Source organism: Fukomys damarensis, unplaced genomic scaffold (genome assembly GCF_012274545.1).
Source record: "Fukomys damarensis isolate Sample0158 unplaced genomic scaffold, DMR_v1.0_HiC HiC_scaffold_30, whole genome shotgun sequence".
NCBI lineage: Eukaryota > Metazoa > Chordata > Mammalia > Rodentia > Bathyergidae > Fukomys > Fukomys damarensis.
Window position 1 is genome coordinate 5,215,821 of NW_022900942.1, and position 18,467 is coordinate 5,234,287.

Genomic DNA, 18,467 nt, shown 5'->3' on the forward strand with positions numbered 1-18,467 from the left:
CTTGCTGTGGAGGGGTGGTGGTCAGCGGAGACACGCCCCCGGGCCCCGCCCCCATCCTCCGCCCTGTCCTGCTCACATCTCGGGGGAGCCCCCTCTCCAGGTCTTCTCGCGCAGGGTCAGGCCGCCCAGCCCCTCCCGCTTGCCGGCCACCTTCTCTTCCGGGCCCTTGCTGCTCGGTTCCCGCTTGCCGCCCCCTGCTGCCGCTACCGGGGTCTTGGGCTCGTGCTGTGATAGCTGCTCCATGCTGCTGTACACCTGCAAGGGGGTGGGTCCTGCCTTTGCTTGAGAGCCAATCAGCTTCCTGCCCCTGGAACGGCCAAACCCACGCTCCACCCAGGTCGACTGAGGCCCCGTCTATAAATTAGGCCCCACTCCCACCCATCTAGCCCCACCTATCTTCCCAGGCCCTCCTCCAAAGCAAGTGTCCGCTCACCCGGCCCTGTCCCTTTCCAGGGCTCCTCAATCTGTCCCACCCCTGCCCCCGTTCTATTATTTTTTTCTCTTTTTCTTTCTTTCTTTTTTTTTTCTTTTCTTTTCTTTTTTTTTGTACCTGGGATCGCAGTCCGGTTCTTGCGCTGCGCTTGAGAGGCAGTCGGTGGAACCACTGAGCCAAATCCCTGCCCCCCACCTCTGTTCTGTTTTTTCTTCCCGTACTGGGATGCAATCCAGAGCCTTTGCCCTGAGCTATATCCCCAGCCCTTACTTTTAGATTTTTTAAAATCAGTTTTTCTAAGTCACTAGATTATCCACGTGAGACTCACACTTGCATCTTCCTGCCTTGGCCTCCCAGAGTGCTGGAATATTCCCTGGCTCGAGACCTAACTCCATGCCAGGGGTCCTCCTCTACATGACTCTCCAGGTTCCCGTTACTCCTATTAATTCCGAGGACCTGTATCTTAAAACCTCATGCTGTCTCCCCCAGGCATCACCATTCCTGGCTCCCCTTCCCCAGTAACGGTCCAGTATGAGACCACGTGGGTCCTGGGACCCGGCTGTCACCTCCATCTGCTCCCCACCCTCAGTCTCGCCCCCTCGAGCCCCGCCCACCCCAGCCTAGCCTGGCCCCACCTTGCTGAAGCGCGGGGAGCAGGAGGAGAACTGGCGGATCTCCACGGGCTCCTCTTCCGTCGTGTCATCCTCGTCGTAGGAGTTCACGTGGTGATACCTGTCAGAGCGGGCTGGGGAGGGGTGCGGGCCGTGACTGCGGGTTGGGACAGTTCACACCGCCAGGGGCACCCAGTTCCGCCAGGCCTGTAGTTTAGACAAGGTTCTGCCTCCCCCACCAATGAGTCCAGGTTCCTCCCCCAGCCCAGGTCCCGGCCCCTTTTCTAGACCACGCCTTCAGATCCCACAACAACGCTACAAGCCCGGGCTCCTCTTCCCCTTGGTCCTGTCCAGGCCCGGCCTTGATCTGTTCAGGTTGCACCCTTACCTCAGTTCTTTCCTGGTCCATGTGTGTGCATGCATGTGTATGCTCGCGCGCGCGCGGGCGTGTGTGTGTATGTGTGTGTGTGTGTGTGTGTGTAGATTGATTCCAGGGCCTGCCTTCACACTGAGGTACACCTCCTTTTTTTTTTTTTTTTTTTTGTACCGGGGATCCAACTCGGGTCCTTGTGAGGAAGGCGCCGAACCACTGAGCTAAACCCCCAGCCCTCCAACCCTTTTTTAAATTCTCTATTTTGAGACAGGGTCTCACTAAATTGGTCAGTTACCCAGGCTGAGTTCAAACTTGCAATCTTCCTGCCTCAGCCTCCCAGAGTGCTGGGATGATAGGTGTGTACCACACGCCCTGATCCTGCCTAGTTTTTAGATCTTACAGTTTTCTGCTTAGCTCCGCCCCAGACTGGACCACGCCCCCATTTGCCCTGCCCAATCCAGGTGTCCACTGCTTCCTTCCCAGCCTCCACCAGGGCAGCCTAGTCACCACTCACTGTCGAAGTAGCTGGTGTCATCTTCTGACTCCAGGTGGGGGATGAACTCGGCCTTCTGCCTCAGCAGTCCGGTCCAGTCCAGGTCTCGAAAGAAACTGTGTTGCTTGACCTCAAAGGCACCGCCTGGGAGAGAAGGATGGGGTGAAAGCCGATGGCTGCCTGTCACCTGCTGACTTCCGCCCCAGGGCGGGGTCCTGGGCTGGCTCAGGGTCAGGGTCCTGCTCCCTGCCCACAGGCCTCACCTGCTCCTAGCCGAACCAGTGGGTTGGTCTGCAGGAGGCTGGATATCAGGAGCTGGGCATCTGCAGGCAGTGCCTCATCCCCCTCAGGCCACAGGATGTCATCTGCAAGGCACCGTGGAGCTGAGGGTGGCTTGGGGGGCTGTGGGGCCTGGCCAGCCACACAGGAGGCACGTACCACTGATGACCTGTCCGAAGAGCTCTTCCGGTGTGTCCCCGAAGAAGGGCACGCAGCCCACCAGGAACTCGTAGAGGATGATCCCCATGGCCCACCAGTCCACCGGCTTCCCATAGCCCTGGCGTAGGATGACCTCGGGCGCGATGTACTCAGGGGTCCCACACACCTGGGGGCAGGTGGTCAGCCCATGCCCTGGCCACAGGGGCGCCTCCAGCAACAGCCGTGCCCCCCCCAGGCTGTGGGTCCCCGAGTCCTGTGGGCAGCTCTGCCCTAAGGACCCCCACGCCTGCCACACACCTGTTTGTCCAGGAACTCGCGGGCGTCCTTCTCAATGTGGCCTTCGTACAGGTTGGTGGTCAGACTCATGAGCCCCATTTTGGACAGGCCAAAGTCAGTGAGCTTGATGTGGCCCATGGAGGTGATGAGCAGGCTGCAGACACGGGCAGGTCTCAGGGGGGAGGCCGTGCAGCCCTGGCCCCCCGGGGCAGGGAGGAAGGGATGGCAAGGGCAAGCTCACTTGTCCGGCTTGAGGTCACGGTGCACAATGCCGTAGTTGTGCAAGTATTCAAGCGCCAGCACCGTCTCAGCAAAGTACATGCGTGCCATCTCCACGGGCAGCGCCCCAATATTCTTCAGCAGGGTGGCACAGTCACCGCCTGCAGGACAGGTGACAGGGTCACACGAGAAGGGAAGAACCTGGAACCACAGCTGACCACAGGACATGAACCACAGCCCCAATAATCATGTTCCATTGAGCCCACTTTGCAGATATGGAAAACTGAGGTGCAGAGAGGGGCCTCCCTCTTCCTCAGTTGTTGAGATTTGCCCTTTTCTCTCTCCTCTCCAGTCTTCTCCCCTCTCCCCTTCTCTCTCTCGCCACCACCTTCATCTCTGTCTTTTTTGGGGCGGGGGAGCTGGGGATTGAACTCAGGACCTTGCGCTTGTGAGGCAGGCGGCCAAACCACTGAACTAAATCCCTGGCCCCTTCTCTATCTTTTTGAGACAGGTTCTTGCTAAGTTACTGAGTTGCTCAGGCTGGGCTTGAACTTGTGATCTTCCAGCCTCGGTCTCCCACAGTGCTGAAATTAGAGTTGTGGATCACTGTACCTTCATCATACCCAGCTTGTGCTAGGATTTGAATTTAGGGCCTTCTGCAAGCTAGACAAGCACTCTACCACCAAGATACCATGCTGGGACCAACACTGATATTATAGTTTCCCTAATATTGATTCTTCCCTTTCCTTCCAAGGGCTAGATTTCCTGCCAGGCTCAGTACTTGGGTTCAGCAAGGCAACTTGTTCCAGGGAGTAGCATTCAGAATTTTTGTTCTTTCATTACAGAGATTGCTAAATTCATAGATGGAATCTGGGATCAGCCACCTACATCAGGAGTTGTTTGAGGAAACCCACACATGGGAGAGAAGTGCAAGGAGATAAGAGATTCCTGATGGGGTGGTTAGAGTACCTGCATACAGCCTTTCCTGAAGGTAATGCCTTTTTATTTATTTATTTGGTACTGGAGATCGAACTCAGGACCTCAGGTAGCAGGTGGTGGCACCACTAAGCTAAATTCCTGGCCCTTATGTCAACAGTTTTTTTCTGATGCCATTTTTTTGATCCCATGAATCAATACATTTCTTTGTTTCCTTCCTTTTTTTTTTTTTTTTTTTTTTTAGCTAGATTTAGGTGGCTTTAGACTCTGAGAGCAGGGTGTAAGAATCTGTATTTAGCCACAATCCCAAGTAATTCTGATGTACAATTTATGCTGAGAACTGAGAACCCAGCTGTGGTGACTTGGCTTTTTTATTTTTTAAAGCAGGGTCTTGCTATGTTCTTCAGGATAGTCTTCAACTCACTATGTAGCCCAAGCTGGCCTCAAACTCACAGTGATCTTCCTGCCTCAGCCTCCCAAGTGCTGGGATTACACACACACCACTACTTGTGCATAAATGATACCTCACAGCTGACTTGTACCCAGGAGGCCCTGAGGACAGCACTCCAGAGTGTGTCACTCACCAAAGCGATCTCTCAGTTCCACCCACTCATCACTGGGATTGCAATGATCTCCACCGCCTAGTCTCACTGCTTCTGCCCCTCTAAAGCAGACAATGGATTTCTGGTTTTTGGTGGTAGTGCTGGGGACAAAACCCAGGGCCTCACACATACTAGGCAAATGTTCTACCACTGAGCTATACTCCCAGTTCTTTTAAATTTTTCTTCTAAGATAGGGTCTTGCTAATTGCCCGATGCTGGCCTTGAACTTGCAATCACTCTGTCTCAGGCTCCCAATTGGCTGGTATGACAGATGTGTGCCACTACCCCAAGCCCGGGGGTTTGTTTTTTTTCTTTTTTTTTTTTTTTTTTTTTTTTTTAATACCTGGGATTGAAGCCACTGAGCTAAATCCCCAGTCCCCAAACAGATTTTCTTAAAACATAAGTCAGACCATGTCAGCTGCACTTAAAACTTTGCAGTGGCTTCTGTTGAATTTGGAATACAATCCAGTGTCATCCAGACTGTGAAGAGCCCCGCATGCTCATCCCACTCTCTCTCCACCCACCTCTTCCCCTCTTTAACTAGGCTCCAGATCTACTGGCTCCTTGTTGTTCCTCCAAATCCATATTCCAGCCAGGCATGGTGGCGCACACCTATAATTCCAGTACTTGGGAGGCTGAGGCAGGAGAATCGATGTGAGTTTGAGGCCAGCCTGGGGTACCTAAGGAGAACTTGTAAAAAAAAAAAAAAAAATTGTGGGCCGGGGATTTAGCTTAGCAGTTCCGCTGCCTGCCATAACACAGGCCTCACAGAAGAGGCCAGTCACCTCCCCACACCGCCTTCAGCCTCCTGGGCTTGCTCTCCTCCTTCGAGGACCAGAATGTAAAAATGTAAACCATGCCTAGGGCAGAAGGTGGCTCGAGGGAGACCACAAGGGACACTTGCTGAGTGACTGGAAGGTTGGCTAAAGCTTGGAGACAGCACAGATGCGCCCTACAATGTCACACGAGTGTCCAGGTAAACATAAGGCATGTGTGATGGTGTGGACAGGTTACTGCCAGGGTGACGGAAGGATAAATGGATTGATGGGTTCGTAGAGGGAGCTAGTCAGCTATGACAGAGAGAGATAAATAGGTGGTCAATAGAAGTAAATGGTATAACCGCATGAGAGGTCATTTAAAGCAGATAAATGGCAGGTGACCATGAGACAGAAAGACAGATGATAAATAGATCTATTAGATACTAGCTATAATAGAGAGATGCATGATAGATAATAGCACAATACGGAGATAGCAGCTGGGCATATTGGCACACACCCGTCATCCCAAAACTCTACAAGGCTGAGACAGGACAACTGAAACTTTGAGCCCAGCTTGGGCAGTTTAGTGACTTACGGAGACCTGGTCTCGAAATAAAAGGGAACTAAAAAGGGCAGGGGATGTAGCTCTGTTGAAGGTCCTGGTTTCAATCCCATTACAGAAAGAGAAAGAGAGGGATAGGGACAGAGACACACAGAGGGATGGATGATAGATGATGCAGTAGAGCGATAAATAGATGAAGAAGATGGATATTAAAATGTAGGTTTAAATGTAATGCATAAAAATATGGGTAGTAGCTGGGCCCAGTGGTACAGGCCTGAAATCCAAGCCACTTGGGAAATGGAAGCAGAAGGATCATGAGTTCAACCTTCTCCTGGGCTGAGGATTTAGCTCAATGACACTGCACCTGCCTCACAAGTGCCAGGTCCTGAGTTCAATCCCCAGTACCTGCCCCCCAAAAAAACACAAAAAAGAAACACCTCAGCCTGGGCAACTTAGTGAGACCCTATCTCAAAATGAAATTTAAACAAGGGGAAAAAATGAGAACCAAGACTTGTCATGTAAAGGTACAAGATCCCAGTAATGAATCCAACTGCACTATTGGTACCTAAAATGTACCAATAAACTCAATTTAAAAGAAAGAAATTTAAAGCTGGGAGGGGTGGTGCACCCCTGTACTCAGGGGGCTGATGCGGGAGCATCACTGAGAGCTCAAGGCCAGCCTGAGCTACATAGTGAGTTTGAAGCCATCCTGGACTATATAGCAAGACCCCGTCTCAAAAAAATAAAAATATGAATAAAAATTTGAAAGGGCTGGGGCTACACAGCTCAGTGGTAGAGCCCTTGCCTGACATAAGTGAGGGCCTGAGTTCAAATCACAGTACTGCAAAAAGAGGTAGTTGATTAATAATTAATTAATTAATTAAAAAACAGGCGCATGAATATAGGTCTGGATAAGTAACTACAGCTGGAAGGAGGCTGGCTGGAGGGTTAGCTAATCACTGGGTGAGTGGGTCTGTATTGAACAAAATGAAAAGCAGATACAAATTAATAGGGTGACAGATGAACAGGTCCACGGCTGGATGGTAAAAGAGGGAAGACAAGATGGCTGTAGTGTATGCTTGTAATCTCGGCACATGGGAGGCTGAGGCAGGAGGATCACCACAAGTTCAAGACCAGCCTGGCCTATATAGTGAGTTCAAGGCCAGCCCGGACTACACACAGCAAGACCCTGCCTCAAAAATCCAACAAACAGGGCCGGGGATTTGGCTCAGTGGTTCTGCTGCCTACCTTGCAAGCAGAAGGGTCCAAGTTTGATACCCAGTACCAAGAAAAAAAAAATTCAACAAACGGGGTCAGGGGAGACAGACAAACAGGGCTGGGCATGGTGGTCCATCACCATAATCCCAGACCTGAGGAGGCTGAAGCAGGAGGATCACCTTGAGTTGAAAGCCAGCCTGGGCTACCTGGTGAGACCCTGTCTCCAAGAGCAAGCCAGCCACTCAATACGCAGCAGCTGCAGCTGACAGGCACGCACCTTCCACATACTCCATGACCATGCAGAGGTGGCGCCGAGTCTCAAAGGAGCAGAACATGCCGACTACAAAGGGGTTCTCTGCAAAGGTGAGGATGTCACGCTCCACAAAGGCCTGCTGGATTTGGTTTCGCAGGATCAGGTTCTGTTTGTTGATTTTCTTCATGGCGAAGCGCTGCCGCGTGTCGCGGTGCCGCACCAGGTAGACGGCCCTGTGGGGGCAGGGCCAGCGTCACCTCTGCGACACTGCCCTGCCCACCCGCCGGAGCCCCAGGTGGCTCACCCGTAGGCACCGTTGCTGATGAGCTTGATGGTGTCAAAGTCGTTCTCCCCAGGGGGCTTCTTGGCCTTGGAGGTGCTGCCACGACCCTGCAGGAAATAGAGACCCCCACTGCCATCATGGGAAGGATTTCTGTTACTCCATTTTACACGCGGAGAAACTGAGGCATGGAGAGTGAGTGGACCCTTCCCGTGCCACAGTGAGGAAATGGCAAAGTTGGGATTTTAAGAGCTAGGCTGGCAGCACACGCCTGTTATCCTAGCACTCCTGAGGCTGAAGCAGGAGGATCATTCCAAATTTGAGGTCATCCTGGGCTATGTAGTGAATTCACAGCCAGCCTGAACTACATGAGACCTTGCCTCAAGAAAACAAACAAAAAGCCCCTACAACACAGATAATCACACAGGTGTGTACATATATTAAGAGTTCTCAGAAATCAATAACAAGAAACCTAAAAACCGAAGAGGGAAAAAAATGGGCCAAGTCTGTGAACTAGAGTTACAGTTCACAAACACAAGATCTCACTGGGCATGGTGTTGTTTGCCAAGAATCCCAGTACTTGAGAGGCTGAGGCAGGAGGATCACAAATTTGGCTCCAGCCTAGGCAATTTGGTGATTGAGTGAGTCTTTGTCTCAAAAGAAGAAATAAAAAAGAATGGTGATATAACTCAGTGCAACAGTCCTACATTCAATCACTAGTACAACAACAACAACAAAAGTACATCTCCCATGAAAGGCATTCCGGTATATGTCAGATAAAAAATGTGTGTTTCCTTTGATCTAGCAGCTCCTCTTCTGAATGTAGGCTGCAGACATGCATGCACATATACGATCTTGCTCATTGCAAGCCTGGAAGCAATACATATGTCCATCTACAGGAAATCGGTTCAATGAACACGTAAGGGCCATTCGGATAAAATAATATGATGGCACTGTTACAAAGAATGGACTGTAAGCCCAGCCACTTGGGAGGCTGAGGCAGGAGGATTGAAGTTTGAGGCCAGACTGAGTGACTTAGTGAGACCTTGTTTCAAAATAAAATAAAAAAGGCTGAGGGCACAGCCCAGTGGTAAAGCAGTAGCCCAACTGACATAAGGTCATGGAGTTCAATCTCCAGCACTGCTAAAACAAAAGCTAATCCAGGTGTATTGGTGCACGCCTATAATCCCAGCACTTGGGAGGCTGAGGCAGGAGGATCAACACGTGTCTGAGGCCATCCAGGGCTACATAATGGGTTCCAGGCCAGACTGAACTACATAGTGAGACCTTGTCTCAAAACACCAAAAAGAAAAAAAAAAGCCAAAACAATAATTTCTTTTCAAAATAATAATTTAAATAAGGGGAGATACTGAAAATGTATGTGGGATTTACATATAATGTTTTCTTGGGTTGTTTTGTTTTGTTTTGTCTTGGTATCGGGGATTGAACTCAGGACCTTGTGCTTGTGAGGCAGGTGGTGGAACCGAGACAGATCCCTGGCCCTTACATACAATGGTATTCATACTCTGCCATATAGGACAAACTGGAGTCATATGTAGAAAAATGAATGTTCCTTGAGACCATAATGTTAAGTGAAATAAATCAGACACACAAGCTTAAATATTCTCTTACATGAGAAGCCCTAATTATAAGTAAAGAGCAAAATAAAGGGCAGACAATAGGAAGGAGATAAGTCTTCTTAAAGGGGAAGAGTATCAAAGAGATGGAGCAAGCGGTGAGGGAGGGGAGTAGAAGGAGAGGGGGTGGCAAGTTTGAAGTGAGCCTGACGTACTCAGCAAGGCCCAATCTCAAAATGAAATTTGAAAAAGGACTGAGGATATAGCTCAGTGGTAAAGCACTTGGATTCTATCCACGGTACAAAGAAGCGAAATATAACTATGTCATCATCTTTGGAGGATACAGAGTAATTGGGATCAAAAGTGGGAGTAACATTTTTTTACTGTGTATCATTTTGTTTGTCTGTTTTGAGACAGGGTCTTGCTATGTAGTCCAGGCTGGCTTTGAACGTGTGATTCTCCTGCCTTATCCTCCTGAGTGATTGGATTATAAATATAAACCACCATGCCCTGATTTCACTATATAGCATTTTTGAAAATTGTTTTGTTTTTTCTTAGGGACAAAGGTAAGAATCACAGCCAGGTGTGGCGGTGCACACCCGTCATCCCAGCCTTTAGGAGTTTGAGACAGAAGGATCACTGCGAATTCCGAGGCCAGCCTCGATTACATGAAGCCCAGCTGGAAATACATAGCAAGACGCTATCTCAAAAAACAAAAACAAAAACAAAATTACAGAGGTATTCTGCAAAAAGATCTGAGAGGTATAAAGATGTTGAACTTGTGTGGGCCTAATGATGTAGGCTAAAAATATCTGACGCAAAAACTCGTAGGGTTACAAGAAGAAATGGCTCAAAACAAACATTTAGCAGGAAGAAGCAGATCAATCAGGCAGGAAAGAAAAAAGGAAATGGAAGGTTTGAATCAGTCAATTAGCAAGTCTCATTGAAAGGAATTAGGGTTGAATTTTAAAAAAGAACAATTTCGGATAAATACTTTTGTAGGGTTTAAGAATTTTAAGTGATGTCACTTCGTTATCTATTCAAAATATTACACAAATGGGCTGTAGAGTGAGATTCTTTTAAATATGTATGAAGGAAAGATGTGTGCGTATGTATGAATGTGAAGAAAACAATAAAACAAAATTCACTAACTCAGATGATTTCACTTTTTTTTTCTTTTGGTACTGGGATCGAACTTGGGACCTTGCACTTGTGAGGCAGGTGGCGGCACCACTGAGCTAAATCCCCAGCTCACTTTTTGGCTTTTGAGACAGGGTCTCCCTATGTAACCCAGGCTGGCCTCAAACTCAGAGATCCTCCTGCCTCAGGCTCTTGAGTGATGGGATCACAGTGTGCACCACCACACCTAGCTCCAGGTTCAGATTTTGAAAATATGGTATGAACATGAAGGCAGCAGTCTCCAGTAGACATCTAGAAAGTTTGTCAATGTGCCTGAACTAGGAGGGGACTTGGGAAATTTCCAGGCCAAGCCACTATTACCAGAGAGAACCAGCATCCCACTCAGAAGCCCAGCAAGGGCGGGGAGTGTGGCTCAGTGTCGAGCACTTGTATAACTTGCAGGAGGCCCTGGGTTCCAACCCCAGCACCTCAAAAAAAAAAAAAAAAAGAAGAAGAAGAAGGAGGAGGAGGAGGAGAAGAGATAATAGCATAGGTCTTTTATTTTTTCGGAGCTAGGAATGGAACCCAGGGCCTCACCTGTGCTAGACAAGAGATTGTCACGAGCTGCGTTTCCAGCCCAAGACCTGAAAATTACTGGGCATGGTGGCACACACCTGTGATCCCAGCACTCAGGAGGCTGAGGCAGGAGGATCACTTTGAGTTTGAGGCCAGCCTGGGCTTCCTAGTGAGTTCAAGGCCAGCATGCGCTATGCAGTAAGACTTAAAATAAGAAAAACAAGGATTTAGCTGAGTGGTTCCACCGTCTGCCTCAAAAGCACAAGGACCTAAATTCGATCCCTGGTACGAAAAGAACAAGAATCTGAGCAGACAGTTTCCTTGGTCTTCCTCACACTCAGCTATGAACAACCCTTCCTATGCAGTGACATCCCAGAAGCCCAAAGTACAAGGACAGAAGCTTCTGGATCCCACACATGGGGGGCGGCTGGAGAGGGTGAGGAAGTGCCATCCCTCTCCCCACATACTTCTTTCGCAGTGTTAGACATGGGCTCTCTATGTAGCCCAGGCTGGCCTCGAACTCACAGTCATCCTCCTGCCTCCCCTGTGCTGCGGTTCCAGGTGGGAGCCACCACACGAGGCTCCACATACTCCACTCTATGTACTTTTCTCATCTTGCTTTCCTTTGTTTTGTAATATAGGGGCTGGAACCCAGAGACGCTGCACTGAGCTACATCCTCAACTCGTTTTACTTATTTCAAGATAAGATCTCACTAAGCGCAAGGACCTGAGTTTGATCCCCAGTACCAAAAAAAAAAAAAAAAAAAAAAAAAGATAGGATCTCACTAAGTTGCAACATTGCCCAGGATGGGCCGGAACTTGTGATCCTCCTGCCTCAGCCTCAGAGTGCTGGGATGACAGGCGTGCGCCACTGTGCCAGGCATCCTTTGGGCCATCCTTTATCATGAGCTGGTGAAGATCACTGTCTCCCTGAGGTCTGCGAATTGCTCGTGCAGATTAATCACACTCGAGGAAGCAGTTGTGGGGACTTCAGTTTACAGCTGGTGGCTCAGAAGCACAAGGGAGACCTTCTGTGGTGGTGACTGGCGGCTGCAGTGTGGTAGGGCAGGGGACAGTCTTGGGACTGGGCCTGTGGCTGTGGGCTCTGTCGCGTCTCCAGGCAGACAGGGACAGTGGCAGGACAGCTTGCTTGCTAATGAGGATTGGTCCTCATGGTTCTTTGGGTCACAGGAACCTTATGCGTGGATTGTGGTTTTAGAGCGGGGGAGAAAGAGGTTTGTTTCTTCTAACTCACCATCAGTGGATGAATGGCTAAACAAAATGGAGCATTGCCCCACGATGGAATGTCAGCCAGCCGTGAGAAAGAATGAGAGCCAGAAAAAGAAAAGAAAAAAAGAAAGAATGAGCACCAAGCATGATGGTGCACGCCTAGATCCCAGGACTCAGGAAGCTGAGGCAAGAGGATCGGGACAAGTTCAAGGCCAGCCTGGGCTACACAGAGAGACCCTGTCTCAACAGAAATAAAGCTGGGTGTGGTAGTGCATGCCTGTAATCCAGCACTTGGGAGGCTGAGGCAGGAGGATCGCTGTGAGTTCGAGACCAGCCTGGACTACATAGTGAGTTCCAGGTCAGTCTTAACTACATAGTGAGACCCTGTCTCAAATAACCAAAAAACCAAAAATAAAAAAGTTAATTAAAAAGCCCCCAGTGATTGCGGCTTTCCTCAGATAGCCTTCCCTATATCCCCTAGGGTATATTTTTTTAATCTTACTTTTGCCATTTTTCCTGGGCCCAAGGTTGCTCTGCAGAGCCAGTTTCTCCCTCACTCTTCACTTATTTTTTCTAATAAACTTTGTCACCACTTAAAAAAAATAAAAGTTCCCATTGGGCTACATAGTGAGTTTTAGGTCAGTCACAACTACATAGTGAGACTCTGTCTCAAAACAAACAAACAAACAAACAAACAAATTCCCAGACATTGAGCTAAGTGAAACAAGCCAGACAGAAAGGCCATGGAATGAATAATTCCATTCTCAGGTAACACCGGGAAGATAGATCCACAGAGACAGAAAGCCAATGAGCAGCTTCCAGGGCCAGAGCAGGGTGCAGGCTCTGGCTGCCTTTTGGATGTGAGCTTTCTTTCTGGGTTCATAAAATAGGTCTGGAACAAACGAGTCCCGGTGGTTCTGCAGCACTGAGAATGCGCTAAATGTCATGGAATTGTTCATTCTAAAACAGTTCGGGGGGCTACAGATGTAGCTCAGTGCTAGAACATGTGCTTAGAACATGTGAGGCCCTGGGTTCAATCCTCGGCACCACCAGAAAATAAAAACAAAAACAGCTGAGGTCCAGCTCAGTGGTCAGCACTTGCCTGGCACGCCTGAGGCCTTCCTTGGGTTCCATCCCCAGCACCGCCAAAGAAATGATTGATAGATAGATAGACAGCAGACAGGGAGATAAAATGGTTAAAATGGGGAGTTTGCTTGGGACAGAGGTTTATAGGTACAGTCCCTGTTACTTGGGAAGGTGAGGCAAGGGAATGGCTGGAGCCCAAGAGTTCAGAATTAGCCTGAGCAACGCAGGGAGACTTTGTCTCAAAAAAAAAAAAACAAAAAACAAAAAACACCTCATGAGGGTACAGCCAGTGGTTGAGCACATGCTTAGCATATATGAGGCCCAGGTTCCATCCTAGAGCTGCGAGAGAGAGAGAGGGAGAGAGAGAGAGAGAGAGAGAGAGAAAGGAAAGGGAAAAAGAAAATTTAAAGTACCTCATGAATGAATAAAGATTATTTGCTTTCTTTTAGTTTTTTGTTTTGTTTTGATTTGGTTTGGTTTCTTTGAGACAGGGTCTGAAAATAAAATCTAACTAGATTTCAACCCCTGATACAAAAAAAAAAAGACTTAACTTGGAAAATAAGCCCTAGCATGACTTTTCAGGGTGCTTGTATTATAAGCCCTACCCCCAAAATAAGGCCCAATTACCATCATCAGCCTGGGCCAGGGATTTAGCTCAGTGGCACCGCAAGTACAAGGTCCTGAGTTCGATCCCCAGGATCCCCCCAAAAAAGATCATCAGCCAGATGGACATATTAAATTATAAAATAATGTTAGTAGGTAGTTATATATAAATAAATAATATTATTGACATTAATACTTAAAATAAAGGGCATCATAAATCATAACCCAAGTGGGCGCCCGTGGAGGACAGGTAGACACCTACGTAGATGGACGGCCTTCAGCCTCACTGCCGAATGACCCATAGGCCACAGACACAACACACGAGCTACGCCTGCCCTTGATAACGAGCGGACGTGCTTGTGTCTTACACGAATCTTCACGATTCCGTACACCGTGTGTTGTAACAGACACGCTCGGTGCACTCCTGTGAAGCAAAGAAAAGTTCTCGGGATTCGGTGCCTGCAGTTTTTCATCACTTTCGCCCGGACCTTCTCTCTGAATGGCATCGTTTCTGTGGCCACTCCTGGACCGTGAGTCTTCGATTAACACTTGATTTAATGGAAGCTTTGTGAAGCCAGCCTGCAAGAGGTCGTGACTTGGGCGGAGAATTCACGGGATAGAATCACCGACGGCTCTGTGGCCAGTGCGCTACGAGCAGGCTACGTGGACAAGAAGCGCTCAATTAAGGAGGGCTCTATCGCTGGACGTGGGAGATTGGGGCCAATGGTTCTACAGGAAATGGAATCGCAAGAAATTCAGGCTGGAATCCAGGGTTCGGAGAGTTACGACGATGTTCAGAATGACCGATTATGTTTTAATAAACGTACATTTTTGTACATGAACAAAAGTAGGTTGTTGTACATGAAAAAGTAAGACATCTCCTGAAAATAAGCTCTACTGTGTCTCTTGGAGCAAAAATTAATATAAGACCCAGTCTTACTTTCAGGGAAAGACAGTACGTATCCCAGACTGGCCTTGAACTCATGGTGATCCTTCTGCCTCAGCTCCTAAGTGCTGGGATTACACCATTCACTAGTAGGATGAACCATTCTTAACCTCACCTTACCAGTGGGAAAGTGAGGTCCACACCGCTGGAAGGCAGAGAGCAGTCAGTGCCCACCCAAGACCCAGGGTGCTGACCCGGCCCAGCCTTACCTCAGATAGGTCGTCCTGCTCCGGTGTGTTTGAGCCCCCACTGTCCTGCTCCTCCAGGTGGGCCACATCTAGGGGGAAGGGACAATGATCCCAGGAGCCTGGCTGCTCCCCCACATCCCCAGGAGCCCTGGCTGCACCTGGAAAGGGGTCTCGGGTGAGGCCCAGCTGGCGGATGATGTAGCGTGGGATGTCTGTCTTGACCAGGTGGCCCTCCTTGGCGTGGCCCTCGGCCGCCTCCAGCAGGTGGTAGAACTCCTCTGGGTTGAATTCCTGGGGCAGCACAGGGAGTGTTTGCCTCGGGCTCCTGGGGTGCCCCCGCCACCCCTGGCTAGTCCAGCCACCTCACCAGGCACTCAAGCAGCCTCGCAGGACGGGAGATGATGATGAGCAGCTTTTTCACCAGCTGAGTGACGAAGGCCACCTCCAAACTCTCCGACCGCTCATAGGCCTAGGGCAGGGACACGAAGAGTCAGAGCCACAGCTGCCAGTCCCAGACAGGCCCAGTCCCAGGCTGCAGGGCATGAACTGGTAGTTCTGTCACACTGCAAGGTGAAAAAGCCAAGGCTCGGGCCACACACTAAAAATAATCATGGTAATTATGAGAAGGATGATCAATAATAATGAATGTAACAAGCACAGTCCTAAAATTGTCATGAGTTCAATTTATCTTTAAAACAGCCCTCACCAGGCATGGTGGTACACACTGATAATCCCAGCACTTGGGAGGCTGAGGCAGAAGGACTAAGGCGACTTCAAGGCCAATCTGGCCTAACTTCTTTTGTTTTGTTTTTGTTTCTTTGAGATGGGCTCTCATCACGTAATCAAGGGTGGCCTTGAACTCATAGCAATCCTCCTGCCTCAGCCTCGCCAGTGCTGGGATTACAGATGTGCACCACCACACCCAGCAGAATCCCATTTTTGTTATTGTTGTTTGTTATTATGTAGTTCAGGCTGGCTTAGAACTCACTATGTATCCTAGGCTGCCCTCAAAGCTGTGACAATCCTCCTGCCTTGGCCTGATGAATGCTGGAATTACAGACATACACCACCATGCCCAGCCTAGAATCCCTTTGTGTGTGTGTGTGTGTGTGTGTGTGTACTGGGGATCCAACTCAGGTTCTTGTGCTTGAGAGGCAGGCGACAGAACCAAGAACCCCATTTTTAAAAAACTCAGGCGCAGAGGGGTTCTGAAGCATGGCAAAGGCTACACAGGAAGTAATGTAAACCTAGACCATCTAGAGTCTGTGCTCTGAATCCTAATACTAATCCTAGTCCTAATGGCAGAATCTAGACTGAAACCTAGAACTGACACCAAAGCTCAAAACAACACTGTGCGAGGGATTTAGCTCAGTGGTGTCACTGCTTGCTTCCCAAGCGCAAGATCCTGAGTTCGATCCCTGGTACAAAAAACAAAATAAAAAACAAAAACCCTCACCAACTTCAGTTCTGGGCTAGGCCTGGAGATTAAAGTCCCACATCTGCTCTGCCCCAGCTCCACCTGCTCTCAACAGTACCTTCATGTGGCTCCTGTGCTGCTAAAGATTTGCTCTCTTCCTACCTCAGGACCTTTGCACATGCTGCACATATCACTCAGCAGGCATTCTCTCCAGCTGTCTCTGTGCAGCACCTCTTGCTTGTCATCATTGCCCCAGTGTCACTGTCAGATCCTTAGGGACACCTTCCTGGACTAAAGAGGAGTACCGACACTCCACCTAGGAGTCCAGTCTCCCTGCTTCACAGGCCTAAGTGTCTGTGGATATCATCAGGTCCTTGATCTGTGTGTCTGCATGTTTTCCAGGTATGTCCAGGTTGGGACATCTGTAGTGCTCCCGGGGCTCACCCCACATCCAGACGTTCATGAAAACTGCCTTGAAAAGGGCATTATCTTATTTTTTGTTGTGTTTTTGAGACAGGGTCTCACTATATAGCCTAGGCTGGCCTTGAAGTCACAGTGATCCTCCTGGCTCAGCCTCCCTAGTGCTGGGAAGACATGTGCACCACCATGCCTGACTTTCATCTATTCATTCAACCAACATTTACTGAGCACCTACTGTGTGCTGGACGTTTGAGCAAAGAGCTTTAGGAGAAAAAGCGAGATCTCCCAGCCCTTCCTGTAACCCCTGACGGGGGTGGGGCTTCCTGTTTGGGCAGGGCTCGGGCCTGATTGAGGGATCAGATGCGGGTCCCCAGCACTCACATCCTGCAGCAGCTTCTCCAGGTTCTCCTGCAGCTCATAGAAGTACACGGTGGTGATGAGCCCATCCCGGGACTTGGTCAGGCAGTCCCGGGCCAGCTCGATGATCTGGTGGTGGATGAAGCTGAGGACGCCGTCGGCCAGCGGCAGCACGCTGTCTGGCTCATAGGCGCGGGCAAAGTCTCGCAACTTCTCCTCCATCTGCGCGGTAGCCTGGGGAGAATGGGCGGAGGATGCTGAGCTGGGAGGACCCAGAGGCTGTGCCGCGCTCCTCCGCCACCAGGGGGCTCCTGGGGCTGCATCGCGCGGCACAGACACCAGGGGCGCCGTCCTCACCTTAGGGAACCGCTCCTTGTACACGTGGTTCATCATCACGATCTCATTGTCATAGGAGGAGGGGGAGCGGCCAGGGCTGCAAAGAGAGAAGCCCGTTCTGTCCAAGCGCCCGCCTTTAAGCTGGCCTCAGGGTCACTCCATACACAATCCTCCGACCTCAGCCGGGAATGTTGGGGCACACCTCAAACGCCAACACTGGGGAGGCTGAGGCAGGGCGGTTGTCCTGAGTACGAGGCTAGCCGGGGCTACATAGTGAGTTCGAGGCCAGCTTGGACTACACACTGAGACCCTGTCTCGAAAATTCAAACCAAACCAAACCAAATAAGCCCCCCTCCCAGCGTGGCCCCAGGCACAGCCCCACCTGAGGCTCCTGGAGCGTGGGCGCACAGCTGGGGAGCGGCGACCACCATCCTCGTCGGTGATGCTCTCGGTGCTGCCAAAGTGCTTGGACAGGAAGTGCAGCTCGTCCACCGTGGGCTGGTAGGGCAGCTGGTGCAGGCGCTCCTGGGAGGAGCAGGAGGACTGGGGGATGGGCAGGGCTAGGTCAGAACCACCGCGGCCAGCGGGGACCCTGGGCTGGGGCCGGGGAAGGATGAACTACCAGGCAGGTCCACCATAAGGCCTTAGCATCCTGGGCTCCTGGTTTGGGGTCCTAGGATCCCTGGGACCTGGCTGGGACTCCCAGCCACAGACAGGCAGACAGGGCTGGACACAGGTGGGACATTGACATGACCAGAGGATCCTGGTCAAATGAGTCAAGTCCTCCCCCTGCACAGAGCCCTCCATGGCTCCCATCTTACTTGGAGTAAACACCTAAGTCTTCCCTCCTGGACCACAAGACCCTGCAGCTCTTGGCCCTGTCACACTGCTGTCACCTTCTTCCACTCTGCCTGGATTGCTCTGCCACACTGGCCTCCTTTTGAATACTGGAGCAAGGCAGCCTCCTGCCTCAGGTCCTTTGCACTGGCTGCTTCTCTGCCTGCATCATACCTGCTGGGGAGCATACTTTCTCCTCCTTCAAGTATTCCCTGCTCACCTACCTACCTTCCTTCTTTCTTTCCTTCCCTCTGTTCTTTCTCTCCTTTTCTTGTGCTACTCAGCCTCCTTTGCTTTTTTTTTTTTTTTTTTTTTCTTTGTGG

General features: G+C 50.1%; 1 protein-coding gene across 1 annotated transcript in view; it reads right to left on the reverse strand.

Annotated features, from left to right (window-relative positions):
- The window catches only part of Mast1 (microtubule associated serine/threonine kinase 1), a 35,862-nt gene that overhangs the window by 4,931 nt on the left and 12,464 nt on the right, over positions 1-18,467 (reverse strand). Inside the window, 15 exon segments of the mRNA XM_033757320.1 lie at positions 76-255; positions 1,069-1,178; positions 1,932-2,054; positions 2,174-2,275; positions 2,349-2,514; positions 2,646-2,778; positions 2,866-3,004; positions 7,197-7,405; positions 7,477-7,562; positions 14,799-14,866; positions 14,936-15,068; positions 15,145-15,246; positions 16,996-17,205; positions 17,329-17,404; positions 17,690-17,850. Coding sequence (XP_033613211.1) covers positions 76-255; positions 1,069-1,178; positions 1,932-2,054; positions 2,174-2,275; positions 2,349-2,514; positions 2,646-2,778; positions 2,866-3,004; positions 7,197-7,405; positions 7,477-7,562; positions 14,799-14,866; positions 14,936-15,068; positions 15,145-15,246; positions 16,996-17,205; positions 17,329-17,404; positions 17,690-17,850 — 1,998 coding nt within the window.